This window comes from Betta splendens, chromosome 8, assembly GCF_900634795.4.
Source record: "Betta splendens chromosome 8, fBetSpl5.4, whole genome shotgun sequence".
NCBI lineage: Eukaryota > Metazoa > Chordata > Actinopteri > Anabantiformes > Osphronemidae > Betta > Betta splendens.
The window spans coordinates 11,714,271-11,737,464 of NC_040888.2; the positions used below are offsets into that span (position 1 = coordinate 11,714,271).

The 23,194-nt window shown below is 42.2% G+C and overlaps 2 protein-coding genes and 1 pseudogene across 3 annotated transcripts; 1 reads left to right on the forward strand and 2 right to left on the reverse strand.

The window, feature by feature from the left end:
- Nucleotides 1–477: 477 nt before the first annotated feature.
- On the forward strand, nt 478–3,465 carry apol (apolipoprotein L). Of its 2 annotated transcripts, XM_055510945.1 has the most exons (5): nt 478–774; nt 998–1,588; nt 1,670–1,687; nt 1,733–1,834; nt 2,180–3,465. In XM_055510945.1, the coding sequence occupies exons 1-5, from the start codon at nt 761–763 to the stop codon at nt 3,114–3,116; spliced, it is 1,662 nt and encodes a 553-aa protein (XP_055366920.1). In that variant the 5' UTR covers nt 478–760; the 3' UTR covers nt 3,117–3,465. The 2 variants fall into 2 exon arrangements, with proteins under 2 accessions (XP_055366920.1, XP_029015861.1); XM_029160028.3 differs by having other exon boundaries at nt 479–774; nt 1,670–1,834.
- A 6,596-nt stretch (nt 3,466–10,061) lies between these two features.
- On the reverse strand, nt 10,062–11,417 carry LOC114860909 (amine sulfotransferase-like). Its single transcript, XM_055510609.1, has 5 exons — nt 11,225–11,417; nt 10,772–10,898; nt 10,488–10,582; nt 10,241–10,412; nt 10,062–10,171 (listed from the first exon to the last, which is right to left on the reverse strand). Exons 1-5 carry the CDS (start codon nt 11,387–11,389, stop codon nt 10,062–10,064), a joined length of 669 nt encoding a protein of 222 aa, XP_055366584.1. The 5' UTR covers nt 11,390–11,417.
- A 6,018-nt stretch (nt 11,418–17,435) lies between these two features.
- On the reverse strand, nt 17,436–19,423 carry LOC114859850 (amine sulfotransferase-like; annotated as a pseudogene).
- Nucleotides 19,424–23,194: the final 3,771 nt, after the last annotated feature.

Consider the following 23,194-nt stretch of genomic DNA (forward strand, 5'->3'; position numbering starts at 1 on the left):
CCAGAAACGGGAGATGAACTTGGCTTTACTTTCAGCAGCTTTAGCCCAATTTCTTTTATTTGCTTCTAAAATATATATTCGTTGCTAGTGAAATACCCTGAATACTGTAAAACAAGGATGCTTAGACATTTCATGACCGCTAGATGTCGCCATACACGTGATTTCGTGAGTGATTGTGTTTTCTTCTACTTTTTTTTTCATGTTCAAGAATCAGCCCATTTGTAAAAATAAATAGAAAAACAGAAATGAAACTCGATTATAATTTGGTTTATTTGACTGTAAACAATCATCAAAAACAATCATCTCGTCGGCTCATACTTTTTTACAGACTTTTGGAATTATTAAATGGACAGAAGCTGGCGGCACCTTTAACATCTTCTGGTTCATTTTTTACGGCTAGTGTTTATATTTACGTGACACACGTGAAGGCAGCATCAGGAAGTTGCTGAACTCGTCTCTGAACGGAGGCCGACTGGGTTCATTGTTAACAAGTGAATCAGCTGACTGCAGCGCTAAGAGAAAGTAACTTACACTGATGGGTGTGGAAAACAAAACTTACGGGAACACAGTGGCGGACATGTCGGCACCGAGCAATGTCCAATTCTTCAAACTTATCGCAGCGCAAATTCCTGATCTCTGGACAGATCGGTGATCAGTAGAGGGAGCTTCAGATTCAAATGTGTTTTGTTGTTATTTTACCCAAAGAGCACGCGACGGAAACCAAAACAGACCGCTGAAAACTGTCACATAGAAGAGAAAGATGTCTGTTGCAAGGTACGAATCGAGAAATAATATTTTACTTAAGAGCGATAAGTTTTAAGCAGTGTTACTTGTAATTCAGTTATAAAAATGAAAGTAAAAGTCAAGTTCAGATTTGTTTTGTTTGTTTGACAAATGCAGGTCTAATGTAGGTCTCTGTCGTGTCCACAACATTTGCTGCTTTGTGGATTATTTGAAGTTGCTTTTGAAACAGACAGGCTGCTGTTGTGTTTTACAGAAGGAAGCTACAGGAGGCCTTGTGCCGCTACGTCACAGACACCCTCAGCTACATGGACACAGTGAGAGGATTCTGTAAAAGCTTCTCCAAATGGATGATTTGGAGGGAGACAGAATTAAACATGATGGTAGACATCAAAGACAGGAAAGACAACATCAGCCTCAACATCGACCACGTCACCAAGTCAGAGAACAAGGGTCAGGCCTTTAAGCAATATATGAAGAGCAAGGTGACCCAAGTGACAGCAGACAGCCTCTGTGCAGAGCTGGAGAAGGAGCTGACGGAGGTGTTGAAGGACACCCTGCAGGGCCTAGAGAAGCTCCACTGCTTCCTGGATGCAGTGGAGAAGCTGGCGGTCAGTTCTCTGCACGTGTTCACAGAGAACCAGGTGTTACACCTGCCCAGAGAGAAAAGCCTAGATGTCCAGCTCGTCATCGTAGCTGCTCGGCTCATCTGCCCTCTGCTCCTGGAGTTCAAACGAGACGCAGAAGCCTTCTTCCTCCCCAGACTTCAGAATGTGGAGGCCCTGTCGTATCAGCTGGACAAATACATACGAACGACTCAGAGAATCTGTGACAGGTTTACTAAATGGTAAACTGAGCTCTACTGAACTGTCTTCACTGAATAAATCTCATCTGTCATTAACAGTGGGTGTAACTTTGTGTTTTACAGCTCAAGCAGTGAGTTTTCCCTATCTATCCTGAATCCTATCCCTATCCCTACCTATATCCCTATCCTGAACCTATCTGAGAACACAGTCATAGACCTGGATGTGGATCTGTCTGAGGATGACGCTCAAAGGATGCTTGATCACATTAATCAGCTTGATGAAATCAGGTAATGTACTGGGCCGTAACATTTTACTTTTCCTTCCAATCATGAACCTCTAAGAAACAGTTAACCTCTCGTTTTGCATTGGTCAATACTTGTTATTAGTTTAAAGGGGATCAGGGAGTCAATAGAAATATTCGCTCTATTTTAATTGGGTTGTCAATGCAAAAGATGAATAATTCTATTTTTGTTGACTAACGATGGCAAATAAGCACAAGACAGGGTTGAGGTCAATTATGTTATTTATTTCAATTACGTTGCTTTCAAGAATTGAAACTGAAGCAATACGGGTTGAAGCAAATACCTTCTGAAATCTCTGGTGTCATCTTTATTTTTACTTCTTGTTACCAGGATGAACCAGGCCTTCCGGATGGTGTTCTTGTTTCAGGATGAACCATGTTCTGGCTTCATCAAAGAGTTCAGTGAGCGACAGCCGAGGATGCTGCAGTTTCTCACAGAGCTGGAGGAGACAGCTGTCCAGCTGGACAGGATGTATAAAGGTGCAAAGATCTCCAGCGTGGCAGGCAGCTCAGTGGGGGCAGTCGGAGGAGTGCTTTCTATCATCGGTTTGGCCCTAATTCCTGTAACGGCTGGATTGTCTTTAGCTCTGACAATGACAGGACTCGGGCTGGGAATCACTAGTGGAGTCAACAGCTTAGTTACCACTGCCACCGAGTGTGGAGTTAATTATACACAACAGAAAAAAGCAAGTGAAGTCTTTCAGAGCTTCATGGAGGACGTACAGACTCTCCAGGATTGTTTGGAGGAGACAATGAAAAGGGACACAGATGAGATAGATGTGGCTCTGGGAACAGGCAAATCGCTTGTGAAACTAGGTGTTGTTGGAAAAGCTATTGATACTTTAATTGATGCTGGTAAAGCTGTGGCCCAGGAAGGCAAAGCTCTACGTAACGTCCCCAGAGTGGCCTCAGACATCCCAGACATCGGTCAGGCAGCACTCAAAGGGCCTCTTGCTCTCTCTAAGTCAGCGAGGGCTGGACTCTTCGTGGCCAATGCTCTTTTTCTTGGCATGGACATCTTCTTTATCTGTAAAGACAGCATCAGTCTGGCCAAAGGCACAGAGGCTGAAATGTCGCGTTTCATCAGAGCCAGAGCGCAAATTTGGAGCACAGAGATGGACTCATGGCAGAAGATCCATGACCTGCTGAGCGAAGGCCTCCTGAAATCAGAGAAAAACAAAGGTTTACTGGAGACACCATTTTATTCAGAGATGAGAGAGAAACACATCAGAGCAGAGACAGAAGAGGGAACTGACCAAGAAAGATGACGAAAAACACAAAGAAAAAAGTTCTGTCTATTACAATAACACTCAGAATTTGCTGTCTGTGCTGTCTTCATCTAACTTTAACGTCATAAAAGAAAAACACATACAGAAGTTCTCAATAATTGTTCTAACACTGAATTTAACAAATTTAATCACTTTAAAATTACCTCTCATTACTTCACTCTCATTCAGTTTGAACATTCTTACCAAAGTGTTTTGAAATTCTACTGTAAATATGATTGGTTCGCATTATTAAATGTTTCAATGCTGAATAAATGCATAATAAAATTGAAATAATTACAAACCTATGTACAGATGAAATAAATAAAGCTAAAGTTTTAAGGGTTGAAAACGATGTGTAAGTCATGTACAGTAAGAGTCCTAATGAAAGGCGTTATATTTAAAAAAGTCCAATGTTACCGACAGAAATTTTGATTGCAATGTAGTAAAGATGATGTTATAGAAAACTGGAAAAGTCTAAAGTATTAATATAATCACAAACCCTAGCCACTAAAATTATAATTGCATGTATATATAATGTATATGTATATATGTATATATAATTGCACAACTGAGAACTGGCGTTTGACACTGGGTGTGTGTGTGTGGGTAATGTGTTGTTGCAGTAATCCTGACAACACCTCCTGGGTACGTTCATTTCACTGCTTTAGAAGGGCAATGTGCTATGACTATAGGCAGATCATATCCTACCAGTCATTATACAGTATGTAGCACGCTTGACAGTGTAGAGTATGACTACATTCATAGCTGACTCATCAATAGTGAGGCTTAGGAAATTAGGCTGAGTGTGTATCACGTGTAATTAGAAAAATCAGCTGTTCTCTTTCAAAAAACTACATACAGTCATAGATCCAGCATTTTGGTCATGTAGTTTCCGGTCTTATTTTGGTATTTCCTGTCTTGTTTCCTGTCTGCCTTAGTTCTTCTTTACTTACCTAGTCATGTGTCACCACTTCCTGTTTTGTTTTGGCATCACTTCCGGTTCTGTTCTGCTCAACCAATCATGTGATTTCACCACCTGCATTCCATTAATCATTAGTTGGTTACTTGTACCCCTGCACTTACGCCCTTGCTTTGCCAGATTGCTTCTTCATTCACCCGTCAACTCTCCAGCGTCATTGTCTAGTAAGTCTTTCTTGTGTACTGGTTCTAGTTCTTGTTTCCTGACCTTCCCTTGCCTTGCCTGCTCCCTCGATTCTGGTTGCCAATACTGTGTCACTGAATACTGACACCTGCTGGACTTTGAAACTCCCTACAGGCAACTTAGTTGACAGACTCATCTGACACTGATTTGATGACTTAATATATACAATAATATGATGTAAGCCATTGTAAGGTATATAGTATTATTTCACATTTACACATTTACATTTACTTTTAAAATTGATATTTTTAGATACAGTCGATAAAGTGGACATGTATCATAAAGTAAAAATCTAAGTGAACATGTTGTCAATGAGGATGCTTTTTTTTTTTTTTTTTTAAACAAATTTGGTCTCCCTGCCCACTGCAATGAGGAGATCATGCCAATGGTCATCTATAAACAACAAACTGGCATTTTAGTAACACCAATAAACAAATAATGCTCAATAACATGCCTGAAGTGGGTGTAGACAGCTGCTGTTCTGCCTGCAGTTTACTGACGCCCTCATTGCACATGGAGAAACTGCGGAACCAGATTGATTTAAATCTGGGGTCTAGAAGTGTTGCTGGGGTCAACACACTGAGGTGGTTTGTTTAAATAGGAAAGTTCTGTCGAACAAATGCGACATTTAACCTGCAAACGCTCATGAATTCTTTTCGGCGGATGCATCCTGACACCTGCGCTTCCTTATAAACACAGTCTAGCGCGTCAGACAGTGACTGATACAGGAACTGTATTGTTCACGTGCTTTCCCAATGCGATACGCGCACCGACAGTGTTTCACCCTATGAGCTCCACTCATGCGCCAATGCATCGGTGTTGCCGGACCCATCACTACTGCCTAGTGTGTATGACCTTAGCCTGGAGATTGATCCCCGTTGTTGCCTGATCCTTGTCTGTACTGCTGTACTGCTGCCTTCATCCCGGCCTATCTGTGTACAGACTTTTGCCCGCCTGACCACGAGCCTGAATAAACCCTCACCTACCAGAGTTCATGCAAGCTGTGAGTGTGGGTCCTTCACCTTGAACCGTGACACATACAGGATCTTGCTGTTCTTTTGTAAAGCTCTGTTCTACAGACATATGTCCTTTCTTGGTTGCTGTGTGCAAATGTTAACACAACCTAAAGCAACACTGCTATCGTGTCTGTTTACTGCTGGCTGCTTTCTTAAATCAGAGTCCAGAATCCAGCTTCATGCGGGAGCTGTGACTTTTTCCACGGTGCTCTTACAGCAACAAGCTCGTACTCAAACATTTCTCCCATTGAATGGTGGATTTCAGGCTTAACTGCAGAATACATACTGTATCTGTGAGTTGAGTTGGGGTCTGAAGAACATCCCAACAACTCCCATCAGATGCTGTGACTTAGTTTTGCTGATGGTCATTTGGAGGTGGTTCTGTCCACACCAGTCAACAAAGCTGTCCACCACTCCCTGCTACTCTGTGAGCCAATGATGTTCCTTGTGCCCCTCCACACTTCCCTGATGTTGTTGTTCTGAAGTCTGTGTTTCAGTTTTCTCCTGTAAGCCTCCTTCCTCTCCTTGATTTTGACTGACAGCTCTCTCTGGACAGTCCTAGTGGCCTCCTTGTCCCCTGACCTGAATGCTTTCTTCTTTTCATTCAGGATGGCTTTGATGTCACAACTGACCCATGGCTTGTTGTTAAAAATGACCAACCAAGATGGCGCCTCGGTGTTTTGGTGCGCTCTACTTTTTGTTTTATGTTTTAATTTGGTCTCCTGGCACAGTTTTGGAGGCTCTTTCTCCAGGGGTGAGCACATGAACATCAGAGCTACAGCTCCCATGAACTTCTTCCCAACATTTCTCGCTTCTACCGTCGATTTACTGGCTATTTTGACCCAGCAAGGACGTAAGAAGGTGAAGCGCCGCAGGAGAGGTGCGCTCAGGTGTGCTGGTGCGTCTCCCCCCCTATGGCGGGCCCCAAGGGTCATAAGAACAACCTGACATAACGCGTTTTAAAAACGCCGTTTTTGTGACCCTTTCGGATTGCCATAGTACGAGTCCCCAAAGAACTGTAGTACTTGGTGCTCGCCACAGAGCCTGAGCTGTGAACTATGAACGAGAACGATGAACTAAATCTCGCAGCCGAGCTGCCTTTTACATGACTGCTTGTAAAGTGAAAGTAAAACTTATTTTGACTATTAGTGAGACTTTTAAAGCAAAAGGTAACAATAAGTTCCCTAAAATATTTACCTGGTGCATTGGTGCATTTATCTTGGCCAAGATCTTATTATTATTATTATTATTTTATTATTATTATTATTATTTATTATCATCATCATCATGATGATGATGATGATGATGATATTTTATCATTGTGGCAGAGTATACAGGATCACAAAATCAACATGTCGATATAATGTTCGCAAGTATTTATTTACAAACACACTTTACATTATATACATAATAACACTACAGTACACACATCTACAAGAATTAAAGACCACTAACTAATTATGATTCCATGAATAAATAATATATGTCGGCTGTCAGGTGACAAATAAATAAACGTCAGAAATCATCAACATCAGAAAGCACCGTAGCTGAGCAGCTGTGACGTGACAAAAGAACGAACAAACGATCCATAAGAATCCATAGGAACGAATCAGGAACAAACTAGAGCGCTTGCTGCTCTACAGAGCCTGCACAGTTCGGCTGTCACGTGACAAAAGAACTAATCCTTGAGGAATGTTGAGTCAGTCCTGAACGAATCTTTTCTATTTCCTGTCCTGCAGACTGAGCCTAAGCAGCTGCTGCCATGGGGCGAGAGAAGGTACTGCACGTACTGAACGAGTCGTTCACTGAGAGGACTCGTTACCCCCGAGTCATATAAAAGACTAGTTCATATTGAACGAATCGTTCACGAACGACACATCACTATTAGGAATTAGGCACACGCATCTGAATAGCACCTTACGTTTGTGGAAAGACATTAGGGGTGAGCGATACTGCAAACTTTGGAGTTGATCCGATACCGGGTAAATACTGGACCAGTATCGCCAGTATGACCAGACCAATATGGAGGATCAGTGGGGTGGAAGCCTTGAGCCAAGAGACAGCGTCCTGCTACAGACAGTCCAGAGCCAGATGCAGAAGCACAACTAAATATCCCAGTACTGCAATGAATCTACCACTGCCGGTTTGTCGGGTGGTCAGGTCAGCAGAGAAAATCATTGGGACGGAGCTTCCTTTCATCCAACACCAGTACTGATCCATACATAGAAAATGTGCAGCAAGCATCACTGCTGACCCCACACACAAACTGTTTAAGCTCCTCCCCTCTAGCAGACATGGAGCAATGGCCACCAGAACCACTGGACACAGTCAGTTTCTTCTCCCCAGGGTGAGAAATAGGTGTGCTGCAATTTGTTTTATTGCAAATAATTTAAGTAAGTAATTATTGTTGCAATCCATCAGAGGGTACGAAGAGATGGAGTCAGACCGTATGCAATTCCTTGTTTGTCTTGTGTAAATCTAGTAAATAAAACATATTTTGATTCTGTGCTTAACTAATACCTAAAAACAAATACAGTAAGTTAAACAGTAATCTGGCTTGCACCATATAAAATAAATAAATGCAATAATGAATGAAAAATGCATCAATAACAAACCAGAACAAGCGGAGTAACCGCCCAGTAGCTCGTACAAATATTATATAATATTTTTGTTTCATTACAGTTTTCATGTGAGGATGGTTGTGAATGAGAAGAATTAGTTAGCTAACTTTACTAGCTAGCCTAGGTTTCCAGGTCAGATGTGGGCAGGGTTCGCCCGCACTGTTTGAGGTATTTGAGTTTGCGTCTCTGATCTAAGACCAGCGCTGTTTGAGGGTAGGGGGTGGAGTCTACTTGCACAATCATGAATATTCAGTCTTGTGCGCAGCCCAGGACAGAGTTGGCTTTCTGAACCAGCTTGTTTAGTCTCTTACTATCTCTGCCTGTCCTGCCCTCTGCCCAGCACACAACTCCATGCAGGACAGCTAAGTTTATTATTATTAAGGTGAACACCCAGGTATTTAAATGCGTCCACAGTATCGATGTCGGAGCCCTGGATGTTCACCTGTGTGTGTGGTGGAGGGGACCTTCAGAAGTCAGGCACTAACCTCTTTGTTTTGCTGGTGTTTAGGATCAGGTAGTTTTCCTGATGTTTACAGAGTAAGCAAAAAGGGGGAGAGAACCGTCCCCTGAGGTGCCCCCGTGCTGCAGCTTATCACTTCAGACACAGTCACGCAGCCTCAAACTGCATCTGTGAGGAAGTTGAAGGGCCAAGCAGCCAGATGTTGGTCCACGCCTGCCACCTCCAGCTTCCTCCTCAGCAGTGATGGCTGGATGGTGTTGATAGCACTGAAGAAGTAAAAAAAACATGACTATCACAGTGCTTCCAGGAGACTTCAGGTGAGACAAGACCTGATGCGGCAGGTATATAATGGCATCATCCACCCAGGTGCCTGGTCAATAAGCAAACTATAAGACCAGACAGAAAGTCCCCCAGAATATTGGTACTCTCTCCAGGCTAAGGCTCAGGTTGAATATGGAGAGGACCACCTCACAGAGCTGGTTAGCACACTTTCTGTTGCCTCCCTGGGGGGTTAGAAGTATATGCCTTTTTGATGTTTGCATAAAGGAGGTCCAGGGTTTTATTGTCTCTTGTGTGGCAGTTAACGTACTGGGCGAAGTTGGTGAGGATGGTGGAGAGATTGTTTCCCCGAGGGGGAAGAATCAGGGCGCGCAGGTGCTGTGTCTGCTGCCTGGACACTGCGCTGGGCGGCGTCGGCCGACGGAGGGATGCAAGCGGTCACTACTAATACATGGGAGAACTCCCATGGGAGGTAGTACGGCCGAACCCTGACTGCCACCAGTTCAGTGTCACAAACACTGCCAGTCCCCCACCCTTCCTCTTGCCGCCATGCGCCACGCTCCGGTCCACCCGCACCAGCGTGGGGCGCTGCTCCAAGGCTTTAGAAATAACATGCGCGTGTGCGTAAACGTGCTTGCTTTTTTTTTTACGCTTTTTATTAAATGTGAGAAAACGAATTATACGTACTCTTTTTACATTCGGTACCCCATAAATGAATGGCAGTGTCAAAATTATTGTATTTAGCAAAGGTCTGCAACCCTGGTCTTCGAGAGCCAGTATCCTGCTTGTTTTCCAACTTGGTCTGAGGAACTTTAATAGATATTTTCTGCGGTTTCGCACCATAGAAAGATTAATTTTCTCAAATGTTAATGAATGCTGCTTCAACAGCTGCTCGAGTTGTCCAAATAATTCATTTTGTTGCCTATGTGGCCTTGTTATGAGTTAAGAGACTTGCCATCACAGTATCTAACATACCATTTAAACCACATCTGTGCTGTCTGTATTCTCATCCATAGCGAGGGAATAATACTCAGCATTTTGGAGTATCTCAATTATATCTGCCTCATCGAATTTATCATTACCCAGCTTTTGCAAAATGGACACCATAACCTCCTTAAACGCCTCCTTATCATGGAATGGTCTCACATTATGAGCCAGGATCCATGATGGTCTAAGTGAGGCACTGGCCACCTTTTCCTGCACTTGTTAAGTTTTAATACTGTATTATACTGCTTAATAATTTAATTAAATCCTGTGAAGTGACAAAATTAGAATTTATTGTAAAATATTACTGTTAAATGTTGTAAAACTGGTAATGGTAATATTTCATTGTTTTTCGTATGTGCAAGAATGAATTTCTCATTCAGAAGTAATAAAATTCATTCAGAAAACAATTTATTTTATTTACTATTCCCAGATGAGCTTCAGTGATTGGTCACCAAGTTTCTGCTGCAGTATTTGATCAACCCTCTCACTCTGAGCAGCAGAGAGCATGTTCTTCCAGTCACCGATCTGACCTGTAAAAGCAAAGCAAAAGATGAATCTGATGTCTGGTTGTATAATTTAGTCCGTTTTTTTCCTGCTACCTTGACGCATGAAATCGCCACTCATCTTCACTTGTGGCAGAAACTTGTAGTTGGCTTTTGGATCTTTCTTCATTGTCTTGAAGGTGCATTTTTCTACGACTTGCTCAATGGCTTCTTCACTGAGGTTCTTCCCCAAGAAGCCGCAGATCTTGGTTACAGCTGCCTTCAGGTCCTAAAAGAAAACACAATACATGAATGTAACAGATACACAAATTGGTTTGTGGTTTGATATAAGCCCCGGACATACCAAGATCATGTCCTCATATGTCAGGAAGAGGATGTTGTACTGGTCTTTCTTTGAATGCCAGTCCTTGACGTGATAGAACCATGAAGATCCTGCAACTGTATAAAGACAAAATGTAAATCATATGTATTTATACCAACATGTAATGCAAATAAAATCTTAGTTTGAGAACAAATTTGTGAATGTCAGAGAATGTAAGTTTCTCTGGGAAGGTCTTATTCATTCTGTATTCATAGGTGATGGGCTCTGGATGAGTCACCATCATCTGTGGGGATGAAACATCTCACCATTGCCACTCAGGTACTGCTCCAAAAAGGCCTCAAAGCTCTTCGGAAGCTCCAGGCCTGAAAAGGTTTTGCTGAAGTGGTAATAAGAGACAGCGTTGTCCTTAGGCTTACGCATCACATAGATGATCTGTTGTTAAAATATATCAGATTCAGATTAGTGTTAGTTTCAGCAAACACAAAGTAAGTCCAGCTTTAATTTGCATGAAGGGATTAATATTGACACAGATTTACAGTACTAACCTATCAAAACATTTTATACCTCATGAATAACAGTAAGACTTTTTACCTTTTATGCTCAGCCATGTTAGTCCCTCCCCCTATTTATATTTGAATTGGCACACTTTTATACCTATAGTCATATTTTGGTTGTGTTTACATTTCCAAGCACCTTATGTTTACCATTTGATAAAATTTATTTTTTCTGGCAAGACTGGGCTTCTACAAAAAACAAACCTTTGCCTTCTTGTCCTTCAGCCCTGGAGGCATGAGAACCGTGCTGAGGTGAGAGGCGAAAAGTCTTGGAGAAGGACGTAAAGTGTAGTCTGGGCGACCCTCCGTGTACTCCAGCCACGGTATCGGCTCCAAGTTGTTGGGATATTCATTCAGACCCCCACTCATCTCACAGATGGAGATGATGATCTGCTGAGTCCATATTGTGCCTGTTAGCAGGAAATGTTATCATTGAATGTGTTTTTAAAAGGGACACATTTGGGGAAAAAAAGGGTGCGTTCACTGAGTTAACAAGATTTTTACTGACCTGACTTTGGATAAATGACAAGGAATATGTCACTGTCCCTTATTTGAAAATTCTGTAGTGAGTCTATGTACTCTGCAGTCGTTGCGAAATTGTAGTTTTTGTACCTGCAGATATATTCATTGATTTGCTCTATGTTCTGAGACCCACCACGTTTACGTACGAGCTTGTTACTGTAGGAGCACCGTAGAAAAAGTCACAGCTCCCGCATGTACTGTAGCTGGACTCTGATTTATGACAGTGGCCAACAGTAAACAGACATGATAGTGGTGTCACTTTAAGCTGTGTTAACATTTGCACACGCGCTGTGAGTGAAAGAAGCGGAGACCAACAAAAGACATTTGTTTGTAGGGCCAGATGCTGTGGGATTTGCGCTTTATACTGTACATGCAAAAACAGATCCTGTATGGCTATGATAAACATTTGAAGAACAAATTATTTTTATATGACATATGATACATATGACTCAACCTGTTTTTATAAGACGTGTCCACAATGAATGGTACTGTTCCACTTTCAAGTGGTTTCAAGCTCTATCTTATCCGTTTGTGTGTGTTACGTCATAACAACCTGTAAGGGGAGATTGACTCATACCACTAAATGCACTTGCACATGCACTGGTAAACAAACGAGGTGTGGTCAAGATTGGGAAAAATGTGAAAAATATTTTAATTTATTTTGCAAAAAAGTCGTTTTAACATTGAGCAGATTTCCATATTTAATAGCACAGTTACAATAAATGATCCAAACACGACATGTGTCATGAAAATATTTACAAACACAAAAACTTCATAAAGTTTGCTTTTATGAACTGATTAAATTATTAATTTATACCTTTTCCAGTAAAGATTTATCAACTTTTCAAAATTGTTGTTTAGACTGCAATCAGAACTTATATGTTGTTCTGTTGTTTTATTTTGATGGGATATTTCTGGTTGTCTCATCCATTTGTTTTTGTTGATTTACAGTTGATTGTTTGCATCTGGTGTGTGTCTCTGTGTTTAAGCCCTTGATTCCCTTAGGTTCCTTGTTGAATTGTCATTTACTCTACAGTGCTATGGTTTTTGTGACTCAGTCAAGCTGCCCACCGTTCCTGTCAGTTTATTACTGTACTGTTTGTGACATGCCATGATCTGGAGGTAGAAATGAAGATGCTGAGGTTGTCTTGTGTGGTGGAAATTTTCCATAAAGAAGCAGATGAGAGAGTTGTCCTTTTGTGCGATTTATTGAAATAATAAAGAAAATAAAAATAATGGGGAAAGCAAATAAAAAGCATGGATGTTGATCGTGCACATCAACAAACCAAAAACCAGCTGGGGAGATCAGTGCACACACCACGAAAGTGTGATGCAAAGAGCCCCCGATCCTCAAGTTGTTTCTGCCTTTTAGCTCCTCTGTCCGACTAGGGTGGACTGTCTTTCTAACCCAATCAAATTACATGCACCATCTCCTCCCTGTCGCAGTGTGTGTGAAGATATTTACATTCTCACACCTGCATTGCTGACGTCCAACTATCTGTGAGAAAGGAGCACCAAGTCTCAACAGACAGAGACACAACTCCCCGACCTTGGGTTTGGGAGCTAGAGTTGAGAGTCTATCAGGCAGAGACAACCATTGAACAATCTAGGTGAAATGTCAAATGCATACAGTAAGACAAAACATAAGATATTAATTGCAGAACATAAGTCATAACTCATATAATAACTGCATAGAAGTAAGGAAGACACATAGAAATAAGGAAGAGACAATTTTTCCCATAACACTTAACACATAACACACGCAAGGTTGGACATGACTAGGAACAAGCTCATCAAAGGGACAACCTTCATTTCAGCAGGTCATGGATGTTCTGCCATGATTCTATCTCTGAGCTCCAGACTTTCACTCAGCCTCTGTGCCTTTGGCCAGACTAAAGATGAAATCAATGCCAAGAAAAAAATCATTGGTCATGATTAGACTCACCCTCGCTGACTTAGAGAGAGCAAGAGGCCCTTTGAATGCTGTCTGGGATGTCTGAGGCCACTCTGGGGACGTTACGAAGAGCTTTACCACCTGGACCACAGCTTTACCAGTAAGTAGCAAATTCAAATTAGTAATTTAATAGTAAGCATACTACTTCTCTTCCGGCTTTTCCCATCAGGGTTAACCACAGCAAATCATCCTTTTCCACCTCACTCTCTTCTACACTCTCACTAGCCAACCTCATGTCCTTGGTTATCACATCCATACAGTATATGTCCTCCTTGGTCGTCCTCCTGCCTGGCCGCTCCATCTCCAACATCCTTCCACCAATATATTCACTCTCCCTCTTCTACATACTCTACATCCAAACCACCAAAGTCTGGCGTCTCTGACTTTGTTGCTAACACAGGCAAAGAGAGCCGTCCCTCTGATGAGCTGGTTCTTTATTCTGTGCAACTTGGTCACGCCTAAGGAGAACCTCAACATCTTCATCTCTGCTGCCTCCATCGCTGCCTCTTGTCTCTTCCTCACTGCTACCGTCTCTTTTCCATAGAGCAGTATCACCACTATCTGTACACCTTTCTTTGGAGTCTTGCCGACACTCTTCTGTCACACAACACTCCTGACATTTCTCCACTCGCTCCAACCCGCCTGCACTCACCTCTTCACCACTTTTCCACACTCCCCATCACCCTGAACTGTTGACCCCAAGTAATCCTGCATATTCTTCATCTCAGCCCCCTGTAACATCACTGTTCTACCTTAAGACAGAATACACGTGTCTGAACAAGAGGGGTCTTCTTGTTCAAAACCAACATCTTGTTATATTTTTTTGTCGCTTTCCTTTGAGCCTGAACGGCTCAGGGTGGGTCTAATAATAAACTTAATTTATTTGAACACAGACGTACTATGTACAAAGTAACAAAGGATAACTAACTTAATATCACTGCACAGCAGGACTACGTTTCAGAACACAAAGTAGAGACCAAAAACAGGTTTACAACATGTGACGATTGACAAAACACAGAACAGAACAAACCTTAACAAGTTTGCATCTGCAAACTGTGATAACTGTGTGACAACCTTGATCAAAAAAGCTGAACTGAAACTTAAATACTTGTAAACAGGTCGACCTCCGGCCACACCCTTATGTTCAAACATGGTGTTAGTTATGGCCACACCACTTGGGTTCAGATCAGGGATGCTGTTCCTCCCAATCATGCCTCTTCAGGTGTCACCGTCATTGCCCTACCGTTTGGCCCGTAGGCACAAATGACAGTGAGTGACCTATTCCCCACCTGAAGGCGCTGAGCTGGGGAGCTAAGAGAACGCCCAGACCAGCCCGCCGCCTCTCACCGCGTGCACCTCCAGAGTAGATGAGAGTCCAGTTCAGCAACTTCCTGATGCTGTGAAAGTTTATCAGACTCAAAGTTCAAATGGCAATGATTTTGTCAATTGGCATTTCAAGATGCAATTTCTTTGTTCAATTTAAAAAAAATGGCAATTTTGTGTTCATTTATTACCAAATTTCATTAGTTTAAATAAAAACTTGATCAATTGTATTTCATTTATGACTATGGTTTTATATTAAATTGACCAGAATTAACATTACAGAATTTTTGTGGCTGCTCTGTTTCTTCCCAGATGTACTTCAGTGACAGATGATCAAGTTTCATTTGTCTTTCACTCAGAACATGGTCTTCCAGGCACAAATCTGACCACTGTCAGTTACGTTTTCCAGAAAATTAAATTAGGGAGATCCTACAGAAGTAAAATGCTTTGTTCGATGTTGTTCAATGGCCAGAAAAATAATCAGTACAAATAAAGACCAACATAAAGAATAGATTATTAAGCATTTTGAAATAAATCAAAGAAAAGTTAAGACTTTAATGTTGCTGGATCTTAAGCACATTTAAGGAAATTTCCCAATTGAAGATTTGTATAAAAATTATCATTTTTACAGTACTAGGTTTTAATCTACTGTACTCCTCTTGTGGCTACGCCTTCATGCACTCCTTGACATAATAAACCAGTCTGCTAAAAGAAGCTCCACACACAATGTGATGTAATGAGGCCTCGTTCACACTGGCTTTTCTAATTTCACACATAATAGAGATGTTGTGTATTTTGATGTTCCGACATTGTTAGAGAGTTCACACAGACTCAACTTTTATGCTCAAATTAACACATGAATTTATTACATAGAATGAAATAGTACAATCACAGAATAATCATGAGAGAGGTGGTGGCCGAATTTACCCGCTTGTTCTTCTGCAGAAAAAACTGAGAGGTCGAAAAAGGTCAGCTGGGTGTCTGCAGCAGACCCTCTGCGAAGCACTCTAAGAACACATCTCCCAATGCCCACTTTTTAAAGCTGTGTTGTTTATACAACCAGCGAGTGCCATCGAAAGTCCATGTTTACTCAGCTGCAGCAGTTTATTTGTTTTAGTGGCCAACCTGACACCACGGTCAACTTGACATTTGTTGCAATGGACAGAAATAACTCCATAGGAGGAACAGAATTTATCACAGAGACATCACTCAGTGACTCTTAAAGCTGTTTTCTTTGTTGTGAGGTTCAGTCAAACCTGTTGGTTAATAGAGATTAAACAATCATTACTGAGATGCTTTTAATCTATAAACTAAACATTTAAACTATAACATCTTTACATCATGAATGTTTCACTTCTTGTTAAGCTTCAGGGAACTAGTCAAAACAAAAGTACAATGTCCAGGAGGTGGTCAGCCAGCGGTTGTGCTCCAAATCCCCCCTCACTTTTAACCCTATGTGCCGTTCTTGCTGTCCCATGCTTCTCTCTAGTTGGGGGAGGGCAGCGACGACTCTAGAGGTGCTGCAGCGTACCCTCCCCATGAATAAGAACAAGTGAATGGTGTGGGCATAAGCATATACTGTACGTGAGAGTGCATGGGTTCATGTATGACTGGGTAGATGATTGTAGAAGTGTATGAATGTGTTTTTTAGGTGGTGTGTGTGTGTGTGTGTGTGTGTGTGTGTGTGTGTGTGTGTGTGTGTGTGTGTGTGTGTGTGTGTGTGTGTGTGTGTGTGAGATGCGGTGGGTGTATGGGTTGTCTGCCCTGTAGACACACATCTTTACCTTAGCTGTAAGAACTGCTGTCATTTACTGTTTTCTCTTTTAATAATGTTTGATTATGATGGTTGTGTTGTAATATGTGTAAGTATTATTTGATTATGTGTAATTACATAAGCATATGTGTATTTATGTACTAGAACATGTACTTTATCTATTATTATAATCATAATATTATTATATTAATATTATGATTCTTAATTTCAATATAATTATTACCATTGATTACCTAATGTTTTAATCATTACACTGATATGTGCCTTATGTTTATTTATATAATATGTTGTTTTTGTTATTAATTTAAATAATAAAAACGTTTGCATATCGTATTGTATAGAGCAAAGGTTTGTCATGTTTAAACCTCCATCTGAAAACCTGTCTCCCCGTTGCAAACTGCCACCAACAGGAAACACTTAATATAATAATTTAGGAGACTGAATGAAAAACAAAGAAATAATCTAGAACAAAAATAACCCAAAAGATTCCAGACTCAGAAGTTTTAAAGACAAAAGAAATAATATTTATGGACTGTATTTCAATTTGTGATAAATAGCCATTTGTAAAGACAGTGGCAGCTGTTGTATCTAAAGTTTAAAACATGTTTGTGTGACTAGGATCTGATTTACAGTACACTATGATGTACAGTGGCCTATTCATTTTGTTAGTCAACTACAAACCTTTAGTACCGGAAATGAATCAATTTGATGTTCAACTCCCTTTGTCTGCCAGTTGAATAAAAACTGTCTTTCATCTCATATTGTGATACTAAGTGTAATTCCTCGTTCAGAAGTAACTATTTTATTTTGCTTTTATTAAGTGACTTGTCTGAATTATCTCAGCAGAAAAAAACATTAAAAGTCCTGAAGTTGATGTGGCTGATGTTTATTCCCAGATGAACTTCAGTGACAGGTCACCAAGTTTCTCCTGCAGCATTTCATCGACTCTCTCACTCTGAGCAGCAGAGAACATGTTCTTCCAGTCACCGATCTGACCTGTAAAAGCAAAGCAAAAGATGAATCTGATGTCTGCTTGTATAACTCAGCACATGTGACTGTTTTTATGACGCTACCTTTACGCATAAAGCTTCCACTAAACCGTTCTTTTGGTAAAAACTCGTAGTTGGCCTTTGGATCTTTCTTCATCGTCCTGAAGGTGCATTTTTCTACGACTTGCTCAATGGCTTCTTCACTGAGGTTCTTCCCTAAGAAGCTGCAGATCTTGTTTACAACTGCCTTCAGGTCCTAAAAGATAAACAGTGAACTAACAAAAGGTGACTTAGATGAAAACCCACACAAATCTCATGTTACTGTACCAGAAGCATGTCTTCATAGGTGAGGAAGAGGATGTTGTACTGGTCCTTCTCTAGATGCCATTCTCTGATGTGGTCAAACCAGGATGCTTCTGGAACCACATAATTAGAAATGGTATTTCCTAATATATTTTTCACGTGTACTGTATTTAAATCACTTGATCATATGTTTTTCTGAAAGCTGCCCTGTGCAACATCCATCCATCCATTATTCTGAACTGTTTGACCTGACAACATCCCAGTTAACTTACTTACTTACTACAGTAACCACACATGTTTCAGTGACATAATAAAGTTCCTAAACTGTAAATTTCTTATGGTACATCTTCAGTTTCACCTTGAACTGTCTAAACAGAACAGTCTGTTCTCTCCTTGACAAGTTGGCGCCCTAGGCGAGATCATGCACCCTCTACTCATCACCTCTCCACCCCCCTCCCGGGACGCAATCCCGCACGCATGACTAGTTATTTACCAAGCTGATTGAATATTAATGGGCAGGTAAATTCATGATTTCTTAGACAACAATTAGAATTTTTCAGATTTTAGGGTAAAAATGCTCTATCACTATATTAAGATCCATAATGTATTTAGACTGTTTTATGGTCATGATGTACAGTAACAAGCAACCAGCAGATCTCACTGTTACCTTTTAAAACTGTTCAAAACACCAGTCAAAGCTCTTTGGAGTCTCCAGGTCAGCTAAGGTTTTGCTGAAGTGGTAGTAGGAGACCAGGGTGTCTTTAGGATTACGCATCACGTAGATGATCTGAGACAAAGCAACAACAATCACTGTTTAACCTGCTACAGCACACACTGTAGTTCAAACAATTCACCAGCCAGTACGATACTAAGCCCAAAGAGTGTGTAGAACATGTGAAATACAGAATCTGATGTTTTAACCTCTTTTATCGCTGTACAACAGCAGTAAGTGTTCTACTCATGTTGCATTAATGATTCTCCGAGCAACGTGATGATATGTGTCAAATCATGCAGTTCCAGCAATTCTATATTCTATATCTATAGCAGACAGAAGCTATGTCTTCATCATTTTATAACAAAATGTATTTCCACACAGACCTTCGCCTTCTTGTCCTTTAGTCCTGGAGGCATGAGATCAGGCTTGAGATGGGAGGAAAAGAGCCTCGGAGACGGACGCAGAGAGTAGTCGTCGTGGCCCTCCGTGTACTCCAGCCACGGCATCTGATGGGAGTTGTTGGGATATTTATTCAGACCCCCACCTAACTCACAGATGGAGATGATGATCTGCTGAGTCCATATTGTGCCTGTTGGGAGCAAAAGTTAAAAGTTTGTACAGGGCAGTAAACTGGAAATTCAGACGATAAAATTCATATTCACTGACCTGACTTTGGGTAAGTCACGAGGAAAATGTCGCTGTCTCGTACTTCAAAGCTCAGCAGTGAATCTATGTGCTCTGCAGTTGTTAAACCAGTGGCAAAGATGTTGTTTTTATACTTGCTGAGGTAATCGCTGATCTTCTCCATGTTAGTTGGACAGTAAGGTCTGGTGGACTGTGTGGACCCTGACTGGTTATTTATGCAGGTTGTAACCTGTTAACTTATTCATGTATAAACCCCCATCTGACAACCCGCCTGCTGATTGCACACTGCCACCAACAGGAAGCGATTAGAATCCTTTAGTTAACAAAGTGAAAAACAGGAGGAGATTAGAATCCTTTATATTACAGATAATATTAACATCTGTGTGGAAACCAATATACCTGATCAAACCTTTTGCTGCTTTTCAAACAACAAGCCATGGGTCAGTCGTGACATCACAGCCACCCTGAATGAAAAGAAGAAAGCATTCAGGTCAAGGGACAAGGAGGCCACTAGGAGTGTCCAGAGAGAGCTGTCAGTCAAAATCAAGGAGAGGAAGGAGGCTTACAGGAAGAAACTGGAACACAGACTTCAGAACAACAACATCAGGGACGTGTGGAGGGGCACGAGGACCATCACTGGCTCACAGAGTAGCAGGGAGTGGTGGACAGCTTTGTTGACTGGTATGGACAGAACCACCTCCAACTGACCATCAGCAAAACTAAGTCACATCATCTGATGGGAGTTGTTGGGATGTTCATTCAGAACCCAACTCACCTCACAGATATGTACTCTGCTGTTAAGCCTGAAATCCACCACCATCAATGGGAGAAATGCTTGAGTACGAGCTTTTTTGCTGTCAGAGCACCGTGGAAAAAGTCACAGGTCCCGCATGAAGCTGGATTCTGGACTCTGATTTAAGAAAGCAGCCAACAGTAAACAGACACGATAGCAGTGTTTCTTTAGGTTGTGTTAACATTTGCACACAGCAACCAAAAAAGGACATTTGTCTGTAGAACAGAGCTTTACACAAAAACAGCACGATCTTGTATGTAGTTTTTTGAAACAGAACAGCTGATTTTTCTATTTACACATTTACACACTCAGCCTAATTTCCTAAGCCTTACTATTGATGTGTAGTCAGCCATGAATGTACAGTCATACTGTCTAACGTGGTGCTACATACTGTATGACTGGTAGGATATGATCAGCCTATATAGTCATAGCCCTTCTAAAGCAGTCAAATGAACGTACCCAAGAGGTGTAGTCAGGATTACTGCAACAAACACACACCCCGTGTCAAACGCCAGTTGTTATACTGTAACAACGCCTTTCATTAGGACTCTTACTGTACATGACGACTTACAAATTGTTTTTAACCCTTAAAACTTTAGCTTTATTTATTTCATTGGTACATAGGTTTGTAATTATTTCAATTTAATTATGCATTTATTCAGCATTGAAACATTTAATAACGCAAACCAATCATATTTACAGTAGAAATTCAAAACACTTTGAATAAAAATGTTCAAATTAAGTGAGACAGAGTAATTTTAAAGTGATTAAATTTGGTACATTTTGTGTTAGAACAATTATTGAGAACTTCTGTATGTGTTTTTCTTTTATGAAGGTAAAGTTAGATGAAGACAGCACAGACAGCAATTTCTGTGTGTTATTGTAATAGACAGAACTTTTTTCGTCTTTCTTGGTCAGTTCCCTCTTCTGCATCTGCTCTGATGTCTTTCTCTCCCATCTCTGAATAAAATGGTGTCTCCAGATAAAGATGTCCATGCCAAGAAAAAGAGCATTGGCCACGAAGAGTCCAGCCCTTGCTGACTGAGAGAGAGCAAGAGGCCCTTTGAGTGCTGCCTGACCGATGTCTGGGATGTCTGAGGCCACTCTGGGGACGTTACGTAGAGCTTTACCTTCCTGGGCCACAGCTTTACCAGCATCAATTAAAGTATAAATAGCTTTTCCAACAACACCTAGTTTCACGAGCAATTTGCCTGTTCCCAGAGCCACATGTATCTCATCTGTGTCCCTTTTCATTGTCTCCTCCAAACAATCCTGGAGAGTCTGTACGTCCTCCATGAAGCTCTGAAAGACTTCACTTGCTTTTTTCTATTGTGTATAATTAACTCCACACTCGGTGGCAGTGGTATAAAACATTATTAGGTAATCAATGGTAATAATTATATTAAAATTAACAATCATAATATTAATGGATAAAGTACATATTCTAGTACATCAATACACATATGCTTATGTAATTACACATAATAAAATAATACTTACACATATTACAACACAACCATCATAATCAAACATTATTAATACAGGTAATGTATACGTACAGTACTGTACATGCTTATGCCCACACCATTCACTTGTTCTTATTCATGGGGAGGGTACGCTGCAGCACCTCTAGAGTCGTCGCTGCCCTCCCCCAACTAGAGAGAAGCATGGGACAGCAAGAACAGCACCTCAGGGCCACCAAGACCAGCTTGAATGTGAGTGTTGAAACTAGAGTGCACTATAACACTCTATTGACCCCAGTAGAGCCCCGCAGGGCTCTAACGAATGAAACAAAATAGGCTTTGGGGTTCAAAAGGGTTAAAAGTGAGGGGGGATTTGGAGCACGACCGCTGGCTGACCGACCACCTCCTGGAGAGTGTACTTTTGTTTTGACTAGTTCCCTGAAGCTTAACAAGAAGTGAAACATTCATGATGTAAGGATTTTATAGTTTAAATGTTTTAATATGTACCACTGAAGCCTCCCAGTAATGATTGTTAATCTCTATTAAGCAACAGGTTTGACTGAACCTCTCATGGGCGTCCCTGATTCGGCTCGCACAATGAACTTCACTGCGTCTGTTGCACAGCCCCCGAGACGTCAGCGTTCAAGGCGGAAGACGCTGCGCTCGACGAGACAGCAATGGAGGGCTGCTGTTCTCGCTCCTCCAGACCAGCACTTGGAGGACCAAGTGTCGGAGCCCGCTGGCCGTCGGCCGGCAACCGTGTCAGCGGGAGACCCTCTTACCCAGCGCTCTTGGGAGGGAGCACTGGATGGGGAGTCACAGCGTGAGGATGCCGCTGTTCAGACTCCTACACCTGCACCAAGGCACTTCAAGGAGGAAGCGTCGACGGGTGCAGATCGGCAGTTCACTACTGCTGTGCCAACTCCACGGTCCCAGCGTTCGGAGGAGACGCAGGGCGTGGAAATACAGCGGGGCAGTCCCGTTGCACAACATCTGGTTCTGGTTTCGGCCCCTCGGCGTGGAACGTCAACGCCGCAGCCGAACTTCCCAGTACCTGCACCACGGTGCCATAAGGTGGTGGCGCCGTTCAGTGCGATTCAGCGCGACAGCACATCAGCTGTTGCCTTCACCTCTTCATGTTTGGCTCCGGTTCCGGCTCCACGTCTGGTTTCGTCTCTGGCTCCGGTTCCGGCTCCACGTCTGGTTTCGTCTCTGGCTCCGGTTCCGGCTCCACGTCTGGTTTCGTCTCAGGCTCCGGTTCCGGCTCCACATCTGGTTTCGTCTCCGGTTCCGGCTCCACGTCTGGCTTCGTCTTTGGCTCCGGTTCCGGCTCCACGTCTGCCCTCGTCTTTGGCTCTGCTTCCGGCTCCACGTCTGCCCTCTAAGAAGGGCGCTTATCTGAGGGTGGGGCTGCTTCCTGTTTCCCCGAGGGCAGCACCACGTAAGGTTCCTGTCGCCAAGCCACGTTTGACCCTTGAGGTTCCTGGTGGTCCAGTGGAGGCCACGTTTCGTCGCGGTGGTCCAAAGAGGACGGTTTTGTTTGTCCCGCCTCCTCGCCTCCCTCCGCCCGCCCGGCTCGTCTAGTTCGTGCAGGTTCGCCGTCTGGGAGCCGGCTTTGAGAGGGGGGCTCTGTTGTGAGTCAGCTTCCAGACAGCCAGAGGGCACTCTGGCTCACGTGGCATTAAGGCCCTCT